This window comes from Lasioglossum baleicum, chromosome 3 (assembly GCF_051020765.1).
Source record: "Lasioglossum baleicum chromosome 3, iyLasBale1, whole genome shotgun sequence".
NCBI lineage: Eukaryota > Metazoa > Arthropoda > Insecta > Hymenoptera > Halictidae > Lasioglossum > Lasioglossum baleicum.
The window spans coordinates 10,064,318-10,088,203 of record NC_134931.1 but is presented as its reverse complement, the minus strand read 5'-3'; the positions used below and the strand labels follow the sequence as shown (position 1 = coordinate 10,088,203).

The window sequence follows — 23,886 nt, the reverse complement described above, 5'->3', positions numbered from 1 at the left end:
ACTTGCCTGTAAACATTCAAACATGCGAGAAGACTTTCTGATCAACCTACTTGCATAGAATGGCGGTTTTACAGTGAAATGATACAATTTTTAATGCAAACCTTGTTACACTTGAATGCTTATTATTCTTTTATTGGCGATATTACAGATAATATTACTCGTCACGTGAATAAGAAATGTGGTTTTAATACTCGTGGATCTAACAATTTGACCACCGACTATAACATTTCGTCTTATTGATTGTGTTGTTTATACTACGGTAAGGTGTACAAATTAATTGACAGCTGTCGCAGTTAGTCAAATGTAATCGTCGAACCCATTAATTACTTGTAGAATTGAGCATTGAAATATATTCATAGGAAAGATCCAACAACGTAGCAACCAAATTTCGCTAGAATATAATCACCCGATCGCAACAACCTAGGAAGAGTTTAATTATGCGCTGTCAGCTAGCGATGTACTTGGTTCCGACTGCTAATGTCAGCTGACAGGAGGACCACTGCCAAATGCTACACCACGAGACCGAGTAGATCGATCTGGTCTGGTCGTCGTACATTGTCGAGAGGATTATGAGAATCTTCCGCGATTTTGTTAACGTTGTGAACCTCTAAGCGGCGTAATGGCCACCATTGACACCGATACGACGCTAGTAATAGATTTGAAACCGTGCGAGACAGGATTTAGTTGCGGCAGCGATTCATTAGGTCTATTAAAGCGGCTAATTCACGCTGATCAAGATCGTAATTCAATGGGCGTTATGGCAACATTTAAAGAGACACGGTCAACTTAACGCGTGAAACAGTGCGGCGATAATAAACTGACTATGGTATGGATTTTACGACGAATCTTATTTTCCCGTTTCGGCTCCCCTCACGCTGTTGGATTAATTAATTTTGCTGTCATAAGCTCATAAAGTATACAAACAATTTTCAATATTCAAAATTATTGAATATTGAAATCAATTTTCAATATAGGCCCACATAAAAAGGTTGTAAAATGCAACATTTAGTATTTTTTCTACAATTCCGATAAATTGCAAATTTTTGAAAACATTTCTTTTCACATCCTGTGGTAAACTAATTGCTCTATCTTCTCACATGAGTTCAAATCGTATAGTACAACATTAAGAAAGTTATCGTCTTTTTTAGAGCGTCCGAATATTTATTCGAGTAACTGTACGTGTTTTATTTATTTCGGATCTACAAAAGCTACTACCACTTCTTGTAATTTGCATGCAAGAATTGAAAATTGCATAAACATTCGCAGTCTATTCATGTACTACAATTTCAAACGACAACAGACGTCAAATCAATTAGATTTTCTTTAAGCAAAATATAAAATTGTGTTCAACATCAGCCTCTCTTCACCTTGAAACACAATTCTACATTAGACAATCTTCTAACAGCTTCTATCACCAACAAAAAACACGTCAATTGAATAAGTGTTACCGACTCAACCCACACCACCCACGTTTCTCTCTGACAGTCGTAAGATTCTCCGCAAGGTTCCCCTGAACTCCGCGATTAAAAAAGACAAGAAAACCTCCTAGAAACTTAACAGCCACCGAAAGCAACTCGAACAATCCCCAGCCACCCCGCAGCTAAAATTACAATTTCCACGAGAATTTCCCGATCGTGAGGAACAACATACCACTGTCAATCTCGCTATATTTCGTTTCGAATCCTCGGTACGAATGTACAACACGGAGGTTCGTTTTCACTGATATCTGACGCACTCGCTGGACCGCACGCGTAATCCATAAATAAGCTTCAGCTATCCGGTCCGAATCGGCATGGCAGAGCGGTTCCGCTTGTAAAAGCGCCGCGGCGGCGATCTCTCGCAGGTAGGAGTTCCTTTCGAGTGAGGGATTATTGGTTTTGCGTGTCTGCTTCTCGTATGAACGAGGGTAGACACGTGTAAGCAGAAACGGTGCACTCGACGAAAGGCCAAAGGCCTTCGCCTAAGATCGCTTTCCGAGCTGGTAGGAAGCCGAACAAGCGGAAGGATTACGCGTGTCGTGACATCGCGGCGGCTAGACCGGTGATTATAATACTTACTGCATTCTGATACGGCAATACCTTGATTAGGGATGGGATCAAGTTCAATATGTACTCACGAATCCGAGTTAATTTCAATAACCAAGTTTCAGTTCATGGGTTTCGATTACTACTTAAAAAACGATGAAGCACCGACATGTATGGTTTGATGAGAAAATATCTATTGGTCAGACTTTAATTGATTTTCTTATGGAATGTCTATGGACGTAGTGGTGCTATTTTTCTGATTAAAATGATACCAAACACGATGCAGTTCGGTTTATGTTCAATCGTTTAATCCACGATAGAATAGAACTTCTATTATCCGAATTTAGTCTGTGGACCCTGAGAGTAATTTAGATGATTGTTTGTACATGGAGGATTCGGATACCAATCAGTATAGATTTCTGTGCATATACGGGCTTCGAAGAATGTATTTATTGACAGATAGCTCAAGTATGTGTGAATGAAAAAAAAAATAATGCTAAACCGCTACGGTTCGATTTCCATCATTACTAATCAACCATTGAATCGCTATTAGGGAAAGGCCATTCTTTAATGACAAATTATTATTATTTCTTAATTGACGAAAAGCAACAAAAGGGTGAGATAAATGTTGCCTAGCTCCTCAATGACCAACACAAGAACACCCATTTATCGTTTACGTCTGAAAATATTGACTCAACAGCTTGATCAGCAGAAAGTTTCGACGATAAAGAAATTGTTGTAAACCATTTTCGAATCGGACTTGCACCGACCGTCTTGCGAGTGCTTCATAAGTATGACTACAGTCAGACTGGCATTTTTCGCGACGTGTGGTCGGAGCGGGACGTCGCGAAAGCGCGCGGGGACCACCATGCGTTTAATGGGACAGAACCTTGAGGCTTAATTAGCCTTCTTACTCGTTACGACGTATTAATCATCGTCGTCCGGCGAATTGCGTGCGCCCGCGCGCGGTCAGTGTTGGAAATAGCCGGCGTTTCGGCTATTTTCGACGGGCCGTCTGCCGTGCCGGTTTTACACGCTCGTTCCTGGAACGGGTTTTCACCGGAATCCTATAGTCCGCGACCGCGAACATAGTTCACGGGTGCGAGGGACTATTGTACCGGTGTCTAGCGCGGTTCGGGGAACTTGGCGTGCCGCGACTTTTCACGTTGCATATACTCACATACTCGCTCTCGTGCACGTTCCTCTCGTGTGTAAAAGTAGACTCGTTCTACGAGCTCTCTAGCCGGATGGGAGTGGTGGACGCAGCCGTGCACACTGCAGGATACGTTTCGCGGAAGGTGCCGGATTGCATAAGTAGAATGAACAGATCGCAAGTGGTCACCGATCGATCCGCTGCACACACACACACGCGCGCGCGCGTGCACCAGATAGAATTTCTGCGAGAAGTAGAAACGACTCTTTTGCTGTCTTTTTTCCTCGTCGGGCCGGGATAAACTCCGTGGATGGTTTTACAAACAGAATAACTTCGCGAGATGTTGCTCAGGGCTGAACCTGTTTATTGTTTGGATAGAAGCCGGAGGAGGTAACGATTTCAAGAGGAGCCCCGCGTGTAATGAAGAGAATGGAGCTGGTTGTGGTCAGACGTTTTTATCGAGTGCACGGAAATTTTATTAGATGTCGGTAGGTGGCTCTTTTATAGACTGGTAGAATGTTTGTAGAAATTGGTGGGCAGCAGAGTTGCTTTGGAAGGTGTAGAAGGGACTTATGGGACGTGTTAAAATGACGTGGTCTAATATTTTTAATTTACGATTGTTGTAAAGATGCAACAAATTTATTTCTTTGGTTAGCTATATGTTTTTTTAAAATATCGCCAAAAATTTAGATAGATACGTTATCGTTATTCTTATAAAGTAATGTAAAATAGTCAGTTTTTAATCTGACGAGGTTCTGATTCCTCTAAATGAAATGTATAAGACGATTGGCAATTCGAATCAATGTAAAACACAATAATGATATCTTCATCAATTGTATATTCACCAATATTTATTTATTTGCTATTTTCTCCATAATAATTTGTTGCTATTTATCAAGTAGATGCGATAGATCATATGATAGGCGATAAATGCATCAATTTAATTTGTCCTCAGAGCCCAGAAAATCAGTGAGGGACATTTAATTAACTATTTCTACACTTATGAAATTATCATTCACGCATCTTTACCTAATATATTGATACAAGCTTTGAATTAGGCATGTAATGATCCGGATAGTAGCCGGACTATCAGGCAATTCGAATAATTGAATAAACTTCGTAACTGGAGGCAGAAGAATCACGAAAGTTAAGTAGAATAAGTGGTCCGTGATCAGACATGCCAAATACACATGATTCACAAAGATTCGAATAATCGACTTCACGTCGTAGTGGGAGACGCAATCTTCACGAAAGTTAAGTAGAATAAGTGGGTCATGATCATACACGTCACATACACGTGACTCGAAAAGTCTGGTGAAGCGAACAATTAGATTAATCGAATACACTTGGCAGTAGAAGGAAGAATCTTCACTAAACTTAAGTAGAATAAGTGGGTCATTATCAGACGTGATATGTACGTACACGTGACTCAAAACTTGCAGTCAGGCTGTTCAGAAAATGAAGTAGAATCAGCCATGATCGGGAGTGTTTAAAACAAGTGTTGAAAAAATACTAGGCGGACAAGAAAACAATTAGGATAATCAAAAAATCTTCACAATAGAGGATAGAATTTTCACAGAAAGTTTAGACCGAGTGGAAACTGAAACAAAAATACTCGTCATACAAATAATCAACTAGAACAATAAAACGTGCTTTACAAGTTGCTTCTCGCGCCGTCGAGTCTAAACAGACTCGAGTTTCATTGAAGCAGAAATGTTACCGTATAATTAGAAGTGTTTACAGCTACTAAATTCGTGTATGACACACGAGCGATGTTATTTCATGACATAATACCGAAATTAATGAGGCTAAATGCTTCTGCTACTGCGACATGCTTTCTGGAAGCCTTAGCCTCTGTCTCTCTTCTTCTTCTTAAGACGATTTTCATCTCGCGAGATTTATCTTCTGTGTACATACAAAATGTTGTATGCTTCGCGGTCGATAGTGTCGATAAAGGGAGCTTTCGATAATTTGGTAGAGGAAGCTCTTCTGTTTCTAAAAAAAATACGTTCGGTAACTAAGAAAACGTTTCTATCGATGCTGGGAGGAGAGAGTCGATAGGAGAGGAATACGTGTCTTGTTTGTGGCTGTACCAGACGTTGAAACAGTCGTACCTCTCATTACTATTAAGTGGTAATTAGATAACAACAATTCATGCATCTTCCAATTTTCGTTATACATTTGGCAAAATTCTCTTTTTACTTTTAGATTCAAATTGATCGGAACATTATATATAAAAATTCACTATTATATGAATGCCTGCAGAACATTCTATGAGGAAGTCTCTCACAAAATTAATTTTGCTATTGCAATATTTATTGATTTTCTAATACTTCCTTTTCATTCACGATCAACTTCATAATTACAACCTCGTCAAAACAGTTGAAATTGACTGAAAACGATAGTACGTCTGCAACTTTTCAAAGCATGTTCTGCAAGCTTTTCAGTCTAGATATAAAACACATAGAAAAATAGTGAAGCTTAATTAGTTATAAACGCTGATAAATCGTCCGTCGAGTACCGATATAAGGAAAGTCAGTTATTTCGACGTGCTTGCAAGCTCGACCGCCACCTGACGAGCTTCGCAGGAAAATCGTGGGAGGCTGCCTGTACGGTGGCGACTCCCGCGGCTCTAAGAGGAGAAGCTCGGCTACGCGAGAGCTTTTCAAATCACAAGCCCGCGGCGCACGCGACTCGACGGCTGAGCAAAAGTACCGGCGCGTGCGGCGACCTTGCGATATTTTTGCGCCCCGCTAAAAATAATTCGCACATTTTATAATACGACCGGCGAGGACTGACCGGGCCTTGCCGATCGTCGATCGTGTTCCGTACGCTATACCTTGCCACGTACAATTCGAAAATTCGAGGTTGAAACCTCGTGCAATCCTTTACTCGCACAACTTCAACAATCATTCATTTGCAACAATCGCTAACATTTTAGTCTCGGTATTCGACATAGCAACAGAATATTAACGACACTGAACATTAACATTTTGTTAACCTTATTAAATATAGTGAAATTGGGAAAATGTTTTTTGTTCGAAGAAAATATTTAGGAGTTGTTAGCGTTTGTGAATTGTTAGCAGGATGTTAGCAGGATATGTTTGCTATTAAGTAACGCCGAACGCGATAATTGATGGGCGATAGAGAAACATATTGTGTTAAGCGCCTGATTAGGTGTGTTCGCGATGATTGCCCCTGTTCCGAGTCACGCCGCGCAATGTTGAATGCACGATTGAATTTCATCCGAAGCTTTTACAGTCGCGTCTAATTGTATTGCCATTAATCTAAGCGACGTTTATTTTTAGGCTATGCTCTCATCCAGACATTCGATATAGCGGTCCCACGGATATGCAAAGCATTAATCTCATTATTTTATGCCCGCGGATCCTGTTATTTCGGAATTCCGTTTATTTTCCGGATCTTTCGTGCGGACTTCTCCACTTTCTCCTTCGAAAGCTACTGTCTTTCTTTCGATTGCATCAATATCTTTTACTCCGACTCAATTTATACTTGAAATTAATTCGTACAGTCCACGAGAAATGATGAAGCAAGAATTGCACAACAAGTTGCCAATCTTTCTAGCAAATGGTGTATTGATTTTAGACATATTCGAAATTAATTCGTAAATGATGAAGGAAGAATTCTAAAAAAATTCACGACGATGTGTTACACTTGAAATTAAATCATATAATCAAAGAGTATGAATCAACAATTCCAAAACTAGTAGTTTTGGACAATGAAATCTTTTTCAGCAATGAATTGTTAAAGACAGTGCACCAAATAATTCACTAGAATATCAACTATTCATGCCATTTGAGGGACACGTCTTTTCTATGTTGCATAAAGATTGGGAGAACAATAAATGGAAATATGTACAAGCCGTTTAGGCCAGTTCTTGTGAGAGAAACGGTAGAATGCCAGGATTCGCGCGATGTGTACGCGGCGCAGACCAAACGGTGGCGATCATGTGAGCACCAGAACAGAATTAACACGAAGGGGGGCCAATCCGGTATTTCTGGCGCGATTGTCCGGCGAAAAATAGATTCGTATGGCGGTTCGGATTAAAAGACGCCACTGGGACGATTATTCTGGCGCTGTTACGCTACCCGTGTCCTTCCGTGATTCTTTCTCTCTCGCACTATCTCGTGCCTCTCTCGATCATTCGTTCCCAGCCCCGGCGAATGGCAACGTGGACACCATACCATCGATCCTCCTCATTTCCCAGGGGCTCGATCAACCGACCATCGTTTCTCTTTCCTGGGACTTTCGATTTAATTTGTGTCCATCCGGGTAATCTCGTTTCCGTAATAATTATCAACTTCCTCCACTAAACTGTTTCAAAACTGTGTCAAAACCTTGACAAGAAACCTTCATTTCCTACACTAATATTTTCATGAACTTCTAAGTGCCATAATATGTGTGAGTGAATTCAGATGTGTAGAAAATGATTAGATGAAGTTAGATTTTGTAGATGATTTTAGATATTCACATATAAGAAGAAAACTTATTTTCTAAAGGACTGAAAGATGATTGTATGAAACTTCTCCGCTAATTTTTATGAAACACTTAATGTATAAATTTTTTCCCATTAACATTTCAACACTTTGTTACTGGAATAGTTTTTAAATCGAATCATTCCTTATATAAAAAGTAAAACTTGATCACACTTTACCAAACATAATCCAGGCAGAAAGAAGTTATGTACTCTATTAAAATTTGGATTGCAGTAACTGCAGAGGGATTATGGCTCAATTAAAGCGTTTGATGGGATCTTAGGTATCCGCTCGTACCGTTTGTGGCTGGATAATCCGTGACCACGGGACACAGACAAAGTTTCAAGGTTCCTTAGGTATTCGAAATCGTTGGGTATCCAAGGCACTTGGTATTCAAACTGCTCGAAGTGTATATTTATTCTCGCCGCTTACTTCTTACACTCGGAACTGTAAATATTATCACGTTCCGATTTGCGTATATACACTTTTTTGCCCGCCTGACGTTAGAGGCGCACCCCTCCGTCGCGAATTCTTCAAACGAAACAGATTAAAATGTTTTAGAGAGAGAGAGAGATAGAGAGAGAGAGAAATCATGCTTAAAGAAACTTACCCCACGTGTCGCATACTTCTGGCGCCGTTTTACGACCGTTCCAAAACACCCGCATACCCTAATTACATCGACGAACCAATTCCTTTCGCGAAAAACTTTCATTAATCTCTGGGAACCCATTTATCAATCACGGGCATTAAAAGTTCCATCCTCGGAATAAGGGAGGAAGGATTCCCTTCAATGATTAGAAAATTCCTTGTGGTAAAGTTAAAATAAAAATGTTGATATCTCTCTCTCTCTCTCTCTCTTCGATTACCCACTTCGCTCCCCCGGACGTGTTATGTCGTCGACATCGATACCGTTCGTATAGGGTCACACACGTGTTACGTCGATACGGTATCGACGTCGCGATATAACTCGTCACTGAGAACCAAGTGGTTAATGTACACGTTTTGCAAATTTGCGAACGTCTGCGAACGTCAGAAGTACTCCACAGACTAATGATTACCAGACGGCGGGTTTTATGCAAGACCAAAAGAATTTAAGAATATCGATACATTACAGCTTTATAACATAGCTGAAGACTAAAATTAATTTCTATTTGGTCCATGAGACTTACAATTGATGCAATGTTTATTCCGCATGGAAATAGTGACACCAGAATAGGGAAATTGAGTCGAATTATAGGGGAATACAGTCACCCTCTCTCTGCCTGTACCGGATTAGTCACGTAACATTGTGACACATGCACTACAGAGACGAAAAGCGTCACGTGACGGGGCCTTGGCAGAAGCGAGGAGGAATAGCGTTGTAGAAGGGGAAGGGTAGAGTGGGAGACACGTCTTCATCTGGTGACACTAATACTCTGTCTCACAATAGGAGTGTGCGGGTACCCTGAAATTCGGGTTCGGGTCGCGTATTTTCCTTGGAACCCGAAAATTCGTGATACCCGTGTACCCGAAGTCGAAATCGGGTCGGAAACCCGAAAATTTATATTGTTCAGAGATCCGAATGTCATTCATTTTCGGATTCCCGATCCATCCCGAAATTTTCGAGTACCCGCCCACTCCTAATGATTATCCACAGATCCATGATGGTGATAATGAGATAGTACTCCATCTCATAAATCCCAGCAGAATTTAATCTAGATTCTTTCAGAGTCGAATTATAATTTCAAATCTCAATCCAATCAGTAAAACGGTGTAGACATTTTTTCGCGGAATTCTCACTCGACCCACGTTCTTCTCGTCACTCTCGGCTCGCGGGGGATTAATTAGCATTCGATCATTCGCACGGACACGGGAACCAGTATAAATCGTTCGGTAACGATTATTGCGAGCATCGCGGATTTTCCAGTGTCTCGTGAATTTTTCGCGAGTCACCAGAAGACTATAAATTCCCGGATACCTGGAAACGCTGTTGGGCTCGCAAGCGGGTAAAGGCGAGACCAGGAGATGAAAGGCGAAAGAGAACGATGGCGAAAAAAAAAATGACAAGTGGTGATGCTCGCGAACGGATTTATGGTGCGTCCCTGAAAACGATCATGTGCGAAACGAAGCGGTCAGAGGAGGAGGATGAGGAGGAGGATGCGTAGGATTAATTCGCGTGTCACGAGGTTGCGAATCGCGCAACATTCTACTGTCTGTTATGCCGGCCGAAGATCACGTGGCGATGCAAATGATTTTAAATTGGCTTGGCGGTGTGCACACCCGAAATAGCGGGCAATCAGTCGATGACACTGCGCAGTGCTCTCTCTATCTCTCGTGTGCTCTTTCTCTCTCTCTCTTTCTCTTTCTAGTGACGGCGGGTTCGACGGATCGGTCATCAGCCAACTCATCTTGCCGCGTGTCGGGTCGTCATCGATCGATGACGTCCCTCTTTTGCCATTGACGACTCGCGGCTACTTTTACTCACACGTGCTTCCCTTGCGCTCTCGATCTCGTGAGCGACGTTTCACTGTATCGATCCATTGTCGTCTTCGCCTTCGATTTTTCTGGCCATTGAAGAAGTACGAATGTGTCACTATTTCGATCGATTGTGGTCTTCATCCACGATTTTCTCGTCATTGAATAACCTTGCACATAAGTATTTCTATTTTTTAATCGATTGTGGTCTTTATCCTCGATTCTCTGGTCACTTAAGCACCATGGTAGAACTACGAAAGTCACTACTTCAATCGATTGTGGTCTTCATCCTCGATTTTTTCTGGTCTTCGAGAAATCTCACTGCAAGTACAGAAGTTTTGTTACCTCAATCGATTATAATTTTGTTCCATGATTTGTACCAATTATTCGAAAACCTCGATAGAAACACAAGAGGTCCGGTAACTTGATAGATTGTGATTTGTTTCCCCGATTTTTCTAATTACTGCAGAACCTTCAAAGAAGTGGAGACCTTCTGCCATTTTGATTGGCTGTAATTTTGCTCCTCGATCTTCCCGGTTAACGAAGACGCTTGATACAACTCCAGAGGTTCAATCTACACGATGATTTTTATTGGAAACCGAAAACAAAGTTGAAATATGTTACAAAGTGTAATTATAGGTGCCATATGTTCATAACAAATGTATTTTCTGCGATGATCGTGGGCGTGAATTAGCAGCGTACTACAATCTGTAATAAATGGCAGATCGGTGACAACGATCATGGCCAAATATAGATAATTGTATTCTAAAACGTGACGATACAATCGCTGTCCTTATTATGGCCGGTGTTTGATTGTGACACTGGTAAATCTCTCGCGGCGGTAACATAGCACGATTTTATCCGCGGAAATTTGCTTGTGCAAAGATTAACGCGACCGTGACGGGAGACTGGACATAATCTTGTGCCCTTTCTGACGTCAGAGGATGATTTACAATTCATCCATTAACTCATTATACTTCACGTTTTATACTTCATATGCACACTGTAAAATTGCTATTAAATAATCGCTATTAAGTAGCTACTTACAAAGAGTGAGAATGAAAGCACTATCTGGATAATTAGTAAAATAGCTTACATCTAGGTTGCGAATCATTATGCAAAATAAAAGCTTTTTGCATCAATTGCCAAATAAATAGATATCACCTGCTAATAACATTAACAAATTGCGAATAATGTAATGATAGCCTTCTAACATGTTTCCATAGCTGCTTACAAAGGGAGAGAATGAAAAGCAATATCTGGATCATTAGCATAATAGCTTACATCTGATAAAAGCTTTCTGCATCAATTAACAGAAACTGAAGTTCAGCAAAAATAGACTTCATCCCCTAACAACTTAAACAAACGAATAATGTCATGACAGCTTTCGTCTCTTTTAACATGTTCAATACCTTGTATTTCGTCTCTCTATTTTTTTCTATAATATAAACGCATGAAGTCTGCAATCTACTTATATCAAAGGATTCAAAGCATTAATCTCGAAATTAAATGTACGAACTTTCATTCCATTTAAATGGCTATACTCATTGCGTACAATAACTAGAACGTAATGGATTGCAAAGAGCTCGTTTCCGCGACGAATAAAAGTAAATGTGTTCTCCACCGAAAGTTTGCTCCGCATTAATGCTGATTTTTATTATACATCCATTTAAGCGTCAACTACCATCAGGCACCCTTGAGCTTTTAAATATTCCATTATATTAAGGTTTAGTAACCCTGCTATCGCATCTGTTGAGCCTCTCCGTTATTGTTTCGCGATCAATAACTGCCGTGTCTATCAGCTTTCACATATGCGTACGAACTATCGTAAAAGTGAACCACACCGATCCGATGGCCGACGTAAAAGCTACGGAACGAAATCGTTAGAATTCCCAGCGAAATCCTTGACCGTGAACGAGGTGCCAGCGATTCCCTGTGAAATCGATAATGAAATAAATCCTGTTAAAGCCGCGAGAAACATATGAAAATAACTTTTACAACGAGCCTGTTAAAACTCGTGGCATGTTACGAAATTTCATTTTTTCGCTAATAACGCCGGGAGATAAACTTCGCTTCGTTGAGCACGAAAGCACAATAAGCAATTCTTGGAACAATCGTGATCATTTCAGAAATTGTATTAGTAGGCGGGAACGAAATACTCGCCGTTTTTCGTACGATTTTATTTACTAGATTCTAGTGGCTTTTATGGGGAGTCCAGTCGATTTTTACGCGTTCGATTCCGCTAGAACGAATCAAATGGCCATTCAGAGAGTTTCAAGAATCGTTCGCAGCAACAACAGGATTTTTGTGTTTGTATTATGCAGGGACACGGTGGGATTTTTATCTCATTTATCGTGCTATCAAATTTTATTGTCCTCGAAATTTTGCACTCCCAAATCCCTTCGTAACGGGACGATAAATTCTATAAATTGCTCCACCAGAAATGGTAAAGCCTTCACTTTGCGAAAATTATGTGTATAATCTGAGACAGTTTAATGTTTTGTGTCTATAATATCGAAGTTATAAATATAATTTTAGAAATATAGAAGGAAATATAATTTTATTTAACGATGGCTGCAATGGTGCATTAGAAATATAATTACTATACTACCAACACGACACATTATATCTAAAATTCTAAAGAAGAATAAAATAATAAAGGCAAAGAGACCGTTGCAAACATTTAATTATTGTCATAACAGTAGGTAAAATCTTCAATTTTCCTAGAACTGAAGGCTGATATATAATTTAACTTCTGGGAGAAAGAATAATTCAAAATATGTTAAAAAATCCTGATCCAATTAAAGTGCCTTCGCTTGCATTTTCGAATTGATCACGAACTTCTGCGCTCATCTACTCGCATTATTCAATTTTTCGGAATATCATCGAAATGACAGTCCAGGGGAGGGAAGAAGGTTCCCAGAGATTTTAGCTGAGAGACGCAAATTGAAAATCTGGGACATTTCTTTCCACTGCGCTGCGGGCCGTGCAGTGACGTAGAACGATAAAAATCGCCGCGGGGCCGCGTTGCCTAATATTCCCAGGGATGTATTCCGCGTCCGGGGACTATTTCGAGACTCATTCTCTCTAATGCAAGTCAGACCACACCTCGGCCCGCCTATATGGCGTTCGTCCGTAAATCAGGGATGGGTTAGCCTCGCGGTACGAGCGATCTTTATTTTTTCGTGCCGAAAAATCGACGAGTGATTTATCGGAAGGGGATATACGGCCCCCAGAATTTCTAGGGCTGCAGAAAATATGATAGCGGAGGTGGAACTCCGTGATTCCGATGCTATCACGTTCCATTCCTTTCAAAGAAACGCGATTTCTATTATCAACGGCTGCATCGACGATTCACATCTTAATAAGATTCTCGCCACAAGTCCTTACGCTCTGTTCTATTGTAATGAAAAATGTTTCTCTTTTATCAAAAGGAATAGAAGTCCTTAGGCTTTTTATTAATTACAATTATAGTTGCATTGGGGGGAATAAATTTTTAAGTCAGGGCCATGTTTCTATTTTTATTTATTTATTCGTTTATGGGATGCTTGTCATTTTAAACAACATACATATTGCTTAAACTTGGTATTAAGAGCAGTATGGAATGCAACAGCATAAATTCAAAATGGCGATTGTCTACCGCTGAATCGCACAGCAATCTGTCATACAAAATATTGAGCACACGGTACCCGGTGTGAAAAGTTATTGCAAATGAATGATTAGGCTCGGAAATTGATTCTAAACGGGAGACAAGGATTGAAGACGCGAGGGTGCGCCAAAACTTGGAACGACAGCGTCTAATAGGGACGACACTGAACAAATGGATTTCTTTCTTCATCGTCACCTGATTCAAATTTTTAATGATGATTTTTCAAGTTTCGTTCGCTCGATGATTTTTCAAGTTTCGTTCGCTCGATGATCTCACACTTTTTTAGACAGTCCCGTACGCAATCCACCGCGACAAAATTTTGCGGCACAGAGTTGCTTGAACCGACGAATTTAGAAATTGCACGTTCGCCAGGAATTTCTTATAGAGTTTGGCAAACAGAATCGATATCGTCGTCAGAATCTCCTGCAATTTAGGGGAGTTTACTACTCTTCATGCTACACTGCCTGTTCTCCCGGTGTCCTCTCGTTGGTTTTGCGTATGATGGCGTCGCTCGATTGACGATGTCACCGATGATCGTTTCGTGGACCTCTTGAGGCAATTTGTTTTTTAAATATTTCTCTTATTCGCGGTAACGATGATAAATATTAGTAGTAGGTAGTTCACTTTGTTAGTTCACTTCATTCTTGGACATTATTCTTTCCCTTTATTCTTTTACTTTGTCCATCACTTTACTCTTGTCCACTTTGACCATGGTAAATATTGAGAATAGTCTGCAGCAGTAAGACTTTAGATATTGCTGAAATAAATAATAAAACACTACAGTAATCTTATTAGTATATTAAGTAGACTCACATTATCTCAGCCTTAGGTGGTAGTACACGCTGAGTTCTATCCCTGAAACGTGATCATTGAATTGGGATACTCTACTCTTGAACCAAGCAATGTTGCACCTATGCAAAACTTCAAGAAATACAATTTCATTAAAAATTGAACATTAGAATGACAATAGAAACAGAGTCACACTGATTGATTTTATTTAGACTTTGTGCGGCTCCTATTATAATTCTTATAAAATCATTTTTATTATTTCAATAATTGTGAAATATTAAATCTGGAGTCGGTCATTTTGACCGGTGTTGGTAGGTTTAGTGTTAAGACGTTTAAATCTTGCACCAAACAATTAGCAACATATCAACCCATACAAAACTTCAACAAATGCCAATTTCACCGAAAAGTGTACCTTGCAGAAAAAACTCCAAGTACAACTTCATTAACCCTTCAGAGACAACGATTTGCTTCTGTATAATAGACATTGTATGATGTTACAGACATTAAGATAATCTCTCCAGGACTTAGACTTCATGATATTCTCCCAAGCTATCTCCAAATTCTAGAAAGCAAACAGTAATACATGCAGACACGTCGCATCTAATAATCTATCCCCCGGTAAACAATTTTGGAATATTCCTTAGAGTGAATACGGTGCACTGATGTAGGATCCCAGGGGTTAAAACATGATCTTGCCCTTCAGTATCTTTCCGTCTGGAATGAGAACAGTATCCCGACCCAGTGACCATGATGGTCCTGTGTAAACCCTATTTGGTACACATCGGTTCGATCGCAGAAACCACAACGGTCGAATTATAACGCGGTCTTACGAAAACACGGAACGCGTTCTCCTCAGCGGCATCCGCGGCGATTTCGCGCCGGGTCCGTGCTTTATCGTTATAAACAAATCGTCAAGGCGTGGACTATCGTACTATGAAATACGCGAGTGGTGCACGTTAGACGGGGTGCTGGCCAGAAAGTGGCGTCGGTATTTGGCAAACGATGACAACGTCGTCGACACCACCTCCGGTTTGTCTGCGATCCCAGGTACCCTAGACCACAGCCTCTGCCTCTTCCTCGGTCTGGTCCATCCTCGTCTCCGGTCCTCTTACCGTCCATCTTGACTCAGCATCTCTCTCTCTCTCTCTGCCACTGAATCCGCCCTCACTCTCTGTCCCTCTCGACGTCTCCGTTTCCCTCTTTCTCTATATCTCGTGGTTCTCTCGCTTTTCTGTCTATCGCACGGCTCCTCTCTTCGCGTAAGAGAGCCACCGTGAGGAGAGAAGGGGCAAAGACGCTTTTAGACACGGAGCGTCCACGAGCGTCGCGACGCCTTGAGAAGCAGTAGTCGCGTACCTTAGGCAGCTTCCACCTTGCCGGCTCGCGAAACCTGAACGTAACGTGATTCTCGTCCGCGAATCCGTGTGCCCTCGTCAATTTCCATCATCAACGCGGACCTCAACCTAGTCATCGTCACCTGGAACCACGGACAAGGACGCCCAAGGAACGTCATCAATCACAGTGAACCTCGGAAAACGTGGCCCGCCAAGCTGGGCGGATAACTTCTAGTTGGACGAGTTAAATTTGGGTCGAGGATTTTGGACTCGCCTCTGGAACACTCTGCGCTCGTTCCTAGCCGATCGATTCTACTTCGATTTTCTGTTGTACACTTTACTACCATCCGAAGATTGAAACGTCTTGTATCTGGTGGTCCGAGACACCGTGGTCAGCTGAGATTCGCAGGTCGGCCGGATCCGCGAAATCTAAATTAATCTGGAGCCCGTTGTTGAAGTTCGGGCCGATGCGGGCCTGCTGGTCGCCGGCGTAAAAAAGCGCGTAAAGTCTCGTTCAACAAGGAACAAAAATAAATGTGATACAGGGAACCGAGAGGCGGATCAGTTTCCCAGCGGAGAGATTCAGCGCTGGAGCTACCCAGAAAAGAACAAGTGGCTGTCCTGCTGTCTTAATCCTTTAGGAAACATCCTTCTCCTTGCCGTGACCTAGCCCCGTCCAAAGTGGAGAGCTGCGAGCTGCTTCACACAGAGGTACCCGAGAAGAGAACAAGTGGCTGTTTTTCAGCCTTCACCATTTTCCCTTCGGTGACCTTAGCCACGTCCAAAGCGGAGAAATTTCGTACTGTACCCAAAAAGAGAACAAGTGGCTGTCCTACTATCTTGATTTTATACAGAACTTCAGAGTGGAGGGAGTGCGGACTGTATCGGAGGTATCCAAGAAAAGAACAAGTAGCTGTCTTCCTATTTTCATCATATACAGGATCATATTCATCATATTCATCATCCCTTCATTGACCTAGCCACGTTCAAAAGTGGCTCCCTTCAAGACTCCACTTGGTCGTCGGGCCACCAGTCAACAGATCTCGAGAGAAAAAGCGCTGGCAACGTCGTTGATCTTGAAGAGAAGACTATCCACCATCTGGAAGCATCTAGACTCGATTCTTTTCAGTGTTACGAGTGTATAGTGTAATCCCTTCGTCTCTTCTTCAGGATCGTGAGTGAGAGTCTCATTCGATGATCGACTAGGCGACGTTTTGTCGATCTTCAAGAGGAGACCCCGGTGGACACCGATCATCTGGGAGCATCTATTCTCGATCCTCGTGGCAGTTCTAATCTGTCAGTCACTGTGGTAGGCCAGGATACAGTGTCGAGAGTGTCTAGTGCGGTCTGATCGAGGATCTCGTCGAGATTTTTCTTCAGGATCGCGAGTGATAGCCACATTCGGTGATGATCTAGCGCTAGCCCAGAGGTGTGACGGCTGCCCGGGTAGTCTTGTCAGTCGTTGATCGTGTCCGAACGGTGAGAACGATTCCGCGAAAGTGGTTCGCGTGGCGAAGAAGGAGAAGGACGCGACGATGGCAGAGCGTCCTGGCGGCAGACGACGCTCGCGTCGCGACAGCGTGGACACTGGCGCCTCCGCCAGGGTCACGCCACCCTCCTCCAAGGACCGGAGGACCAAACGGTCTAGCAAGCCCATCAAAGAACGATGGCTGCTGACCAGAAAGACTTGGAGGTATATGGCGGACGCTGGACGACGTTTAATTCCTGATGGCACACATAACCGACCGGAGGACATCCCAAAAATTGAACAGTACTTCCAAGAAGTCTGTCAGAAAGAGCCAAGGTTCCTTCTCTGGAGGAAAGCTTCGTATCCAGGAACATTAGGCTTCAGAGCTCAGAGACGGAGGAGGCAGATCAAAGGAGGCAGTTGCAGAACCAAGGCCAGTTCAGCGGACGAAGCTGATGATCTTAGAGGACCTCCGCAGTCCTTTGTTATTCACCCTACCACAACAGGAAAGTTTGATCTGGCGAAGGCGAAAAGGGAATGGCTACTCGCGACAGAAGGTGGTAGCACGCCATCTAGTCCTGTGGAGCGCAGGAAGTTCCAGCAGGAGGATTGTGAGGCGAAAGCCTTGGCTGATATGCTGCAGAAGTACCTGAACATGCAGAGCGACGTCGCTGGCACGACGAAGTCGGGTGGAAGGGCGGAGACGAGTAGTCAGGTGGATGGGAAGGATGCGTTTGATTATCAGAGTTTAATAGATAGACTCCTACAGCATTTGGATATGATGGTTGCGCAGTCTAGGTTGGAGGACTTGTCTGTTCGACAGTCTTCTAAAGATAAGGATAAAGATAAGGATAAAGATAAGGATAAAGATAAGGATAGAGATAAGGATAGGGAGACATCGAAGGTTCCAAAGTCCATGCAGCCTTACCAGGGTGATTATGTGCATAAGTCCTTGATGGAGACTATCGGCCGGTACTATAGTAAGTCTGGAAACAGACAGCATGTGATTACAGACATTCTAACTGATCGCAAGTTGTTAGAAAAATTATACTTCGACCTGAGGTGCACCAGGGGGTTCAGAGGTCCTCGCGCGACAGGTGCGTACACTTCACCTTCGTCTCGATGGTGGACTCATCAACGCACCAGAGTTCCTACGAAAGATGAGGATTGGTTATCTACCTGGAGGGACACTACTTCTCCACCTCCGTTGATAGCTGTTCAAGAACCTAGCACAGACCGTGGCCCCATAGACGATGGTGTGCAAACCGATCCTGTTCCTCGTGAAGTGCTGGATGCTATACTGTTAGAAAAAGAGAAGGAAGAGGCTCTGCAGGAGAAGCCAGCGCAGAAAACCACCGGCAGAAGACGCAGCAGTGTAGACAACGACGATGTCTCACCATCTGTTAGTGATACTATCAAAAGGTACCTTCGGATGGCCAGGAAGAAGTCTATGGACGCTGACAAGGTGGATAGATTTAAACGCGTGAACTATGATCGAAATTTAAGAAATATTAAAGCTAAGGGAGAGATTACTAAGTTGAGTGACGACGATGGTAATAGTAAGGGATGTCAGACCGAGGACAGTTGGGCGGTTAATTATAGGGAAATGTCGTCCATGGAGAATCCTTTGGAAAATCTCTCGGACGTTGATACAACCGGCTCGCCACCGAGTCTTAACGCGAGTTCGAGGAGCAGCATAGATGCTGGCCTCGGTTCCGAAGAACCATTGACCCCCAAGCATCATCACCACCAGTCCTTCCTCTCCCATCTCCTTCACGGTTCCAACGCGCACAAGGACAAGCCGCACTCGGCACCCGGTTCACCGGCACTCACCTCCTCGTCAACGAATTCCGCAGGTGGCACAGCGATGCAGAAGAGCAAGTCCTCGAGCAGCGTGGTGCATCACGGCAGCCGACTGGTCGCCAAGAAGATATGGCGGTCCCGGAGCAAGAGTACGTCGAGGGCCTCCAATCAACCATCCGTCTGGACACCGCAAGTAAGTCTCTTCTTCTGCTCATGTGTGCATGTGTGTGCCTCTTGCCCCATTTTCTCACCCACGCTTTTCTCTTTTGCTGAACCTCTGCTTGCGTTTGGACCTTGCATACTTCTGACTCGTTTGCATAGCGAGAGATGAAAACATAGTGCCATGTCCATAGAGGAGGGTTACTTGCTCTGAAAGACTGATATCCTAAGCCAGTTCCAATTCTAATATTGTTTGTAAAATCTTTGAACTTTATTTCGGTTTAATGGAAATTAATAACATACATATTTATTAGACGCTGTTCAGAATCTTCATCAAGTGCCTGGCTCGATGTTATAGTGCACGGGGTTAAGATCAGTCGTATACACAATGTTTAGAAAATTAGAAAATTAAATTTTTCTACCGTAATACAATCAAGCAACTCGTAATTTGTTGACAGGATATGTTGATTACAGTAACACTTTGAAGAATAAGATTTATTGTTGAAAGAATTGTTTGTTCAGTTTTACTGTTTAAAATCCAACATTTCATATGCAACAACGTAACAATAATTCTACTAAATGCATAAGAATCACAAGCGAAATGGACTTAGGTGATCGTTGTTTATCGAGTTGTCGAACCCCTCCACGTTTTTGGGACTAATGCAGGAATTATGGAAGTGAAATGATTGTTAAGATGTGATCTTTTTTTTTTGTTTTAAACGAAATTTATTTACGGTTCGTAAACGAAACAAGAACGAACCGCGCGCGCTATACATAGAGTTTCCCCTTGCCAAAACACGTCTACGAATAATTTGCTTAAACCACCTGTCGCCGCATAGCCGGGAGTGTCCGCCTCGTTATGAGAAAGAAAACGAATTAATGATGTCGCTATTAAGGTTCACCGCGAAAATAGAATGTCGCTATTAATAACGACGCTAATCCGGTCGTTTTCTTAATAATACCCGCAGATTAATATTTCGTATTGCCATTGTGCGGTTCATTCCCTCGCACAATGGGAAATACTGGCGTGATAAAGGATCGCGTCGGAGACACGCGGGTTTTGCTAAATTAGGCAGTCTGACTTTAAACGTGCATTCGTTAACGTGCACTCGTTCATTACAAATTACTGTTCAAAGTTAAATGAAGGTCGTCCTCTCCTGAAAAAATAAAAAATTTAATTTTAAAATATACTTAGGAGAAGTAAATTACACACGTTCTAAGGTATAGTTTGGTGATAGTGGAAAATGATAGTTTATTTGTCTACCGAAAACCGCAAAAGAAGCTTACATGGACTAGGAAAGAACATGAAATTGGTGTCGAGAAGTACATACTATTATTACACCTTCTCGATTCAACACGAACGAACTGTCAAATCAAAAAATTATTGCTTTCCAAATGTTATGACTAAGTAATTTTGTTCACGAACGTGGATCCCGAGGTTTCAAGGTCAACATAGTGTCTGAAACTAAATGATATATTTCTGTTAGCGTATCGTTACAGCAAACAAACTCTATCATACTCTATTACACTTTAACATACGACTACAATCAAGGTCGTGTAAAGATAGCCATGAAAGATATTACACGATTCAACTTTACATCAACCGCAATAATGTAATCACTAGAGGTGTGCGAGTATATTCGGGAATTCCCGGATTTTTTTCGGTTTTAGAAAACATATCAACCATGACCTTGAACTTCTAAAGAGCGACTCCTCAAAAAGCAAGTTTTCAAAGTGCATGTCCTCAATCATGTCAAATCGTACTCGATCCTTTTCTATCAAATTGTGTCTTCAGCTTTGTCACTTGACTCCAGAGTTGGGCATATTTTTGTGTAAATAATAAGTAATAAATAAACGTGTGATTGTAATTTCAAATAATAACTAAACTTTTTATTGAAATAAAGGTCATTTAAAGAATGACTAATGAAGTAATCTATTTATTATTTCTTATTTGCAAATAAAAGATTATTTCTTATTTGGATTGAGGTGGAAATCAAATGAATAGTTTTTGGTTTTCTCTTATTTCTTGTATTTTGTACATACAGCGAAAATATGGTGAAATCACACCGTTATTACCTGTAATTTACATAAATACAACTATATTTTGTACTAAGTTTCATTCTAGTAGGTAGTTCGTAGTTCATATTTGCCTTAAACACTACTCTTTTTACAAACGTATGTTTGTTCGATTTTGGACATATTATTCGAAACGCCCTACTTGAATCGCGCATAAATCGTCTCAACCGAACAAGCTCTAAAGCTTCTCAAACAATGCACAACAGACGATACGTTAATATTAGTATCGTTGCTGAAGACAGTTGGAAAGAAAATTTGTTTAATGACTACGAATAATAAGTAAAAATACCGTATTATTAATAGATAAAAATACAATTTGTAATGACAAATAATAACCGAAATTGTATTTGTAAATAACAATTAACTTCATTTTATATAATTTATTTAGACTTGCTCAAATAATAAATAATTATTTTTGCTTTTTATTTGAATATCCAAATAACAAATAACTTATTATTTAAATTTTTATTGAACTAATTATGAATTTAAATATTGCCCAACACTGCTTGACACCAAATCTTGGCATGTGATGGGGGACACGGAAAATGGCTATAATTTGATTCTGCTACCGAGCCTAATATAAAATTAATCATCTTCAGAACGACGCAGAATTAACTACAGATAAGTGAACGGTATAACAATGACCCAGCAAAAAAATGTTCACGCGTGTGTTGAGAAAATGTTCGTCTCCAATTTCCGCAAATCCGCAAGAAACGTCTCGAAAACACAGTTGCTCTGGTGGCTCAGCATCGGCGAGTGTTGACGTACGTTGTACACGGTGCACATCGGCTATACACAATATTCGATCTAAATCGGTAATCCAAACGTCACGCAATCTCTTTGAAATATCCAAGCCATGACACCTTTTCGGTTTTCTTCTTCTTGTTTCCTCGGGGCGTCGTGTGCAGCCTCTCGGCTCCCGATCCGCTCGCCTCTTCGCCTTCTCGGCTTCTTCGTGGATCTATCTCATCGGTTCGACAGTCGGTCTATTTTTCTTTCCACCTCCCCTTTCTCCTCTCTTTGCTACCCACCCCGTTCGCGAAGCCATCGTTTAATATCTGGCCCGTGTGACCGAGTATACCGCGGCGTGATGTGAAAGAGAAAACGAAGAAGAATAAGAACCGAGAATAAGAAGAAGAGGCTCGACCTTGCCGGTGGCGATCTCGTTAAGTGGTAAGCGCGATAACCAATTTAGGGCCTCGGAATTTCGCTGGCGCCGCGCCGCCAGAAATAGTCAGCCAACGGTGGTGTGTATAAACTATACTTAACCCCTGCGCTACCACTACTACGTGCACCGACACACACCCGGAGTCTTCGACTAACAGTCGCTGTGCAGTTAGGTGCGCGCACCGGTGCGGTGGTCGGAAATCCCCTAAACCCTAGTCCCACTGTCGTCTTCTTGGCCTACAAATTGGATGATGTTGCATAAACTTGACTAACAGTCTCGTGAATATGCTAACATTTCTGTTCTGGGAGCCACAGGTCCTGGAGAAAGACTACTTACCATTTTGTAACACTCAGAATGGGACACTTGCGAATAGCACAGGGTGGTTGCAATTCTTAGTTGTTGTGTCATGTTCTCGAGAGTCTAAATTCGTTGTTGTGGTACAGACATCTTAATACGGGTCTTGATCAATTGTTGGAAGTTCTATTCTAGCAGCTCGAGATCCTGGAAAAGGACTTTTTACCATTTTGTGACGTTTAGAGTGGGACACATGCGATTAATACGGAGTGGTTGCAATTCTTAGTTGTTGTGTCATGTTCTTGAGAAACTAAATTCGTTATTGTTGTACATCTTAAAACACACACAAGTCTTAATGAATCGTTGAAAGCTCTATTCTGGCTATTCTATGTCTTGAAAGAGGATTTGCTGGATGAAGAAAATAATTGGAAAATGTTCAGACTCTTATCAGAACAGGAGGATGAGCTCTGATCTTATGATCCGTGTTACTTTCTTGCACAGTTTGTTGTCCTACGATGGGAGAAGGGAACACAAAAATATACTCGAAGACGAAGACCATTAGAAATAAACCGATTCGACATTTGGGATCCATTACTCGGTTGTATACAGTTTCTGACAGTCTAGCGATTACGAATTCGATCTGTCAATGACACCTGCACAATGCAACTAACATCTTGACGCAATCAAGAGTAAGACGAAATAGCTTACGATAGTAATATTGGGTTTGAGTGCAGTTGCTATATTAGTTACCCGTGTTCTAATTTTTCTACATAGGCGTACGACATAATCCCCATTGGTCCTCCAGTGCACTTATTTTAGAAAGCAATCTTCGCTCTGCAAAATTGTAGAAAAAAATTCATGCTTCGTATTAAATAATGTTCCATCTCTTTGCTTTAATTTCATTCGTTTTGTAATTATTACATTCTTCAAACGTATCTATGCAATTCTGGAACAACCTGTATAGTTAGTTTTCTGTTAAATTTACTTAATTAATTTCATGTTGTCGAAACATTGTTCTA

At 41.6% G+C, this 23,886-nt stretch overlaps 1 protein-coding gene across 1 annotated transcript in view; it reads left to right on the top strand.

Moving 5' to 3' along the window:
• The first annotated feature begins 710 nt into the window (after positions 1-710).
• The window catches only part of Rhogap102a (Rho GTPase activating protein at 102A), a 52,688-nt gene continuing 29,512 nt past the window's right edge, over positions 711-23,886 (top strand). The window contains exon 1 of the mRNA XM_076447548.1: positions 711-19,363. Within this exon, the coding sequence (XP_076303663.1) occupies positions 17,435-19,363 (1,929 nt within the window). The 5' untranslated portion in view covers positions 711-17,434. The remainder of the gene's footprint in view (positions 19,364-23,886) is intronic.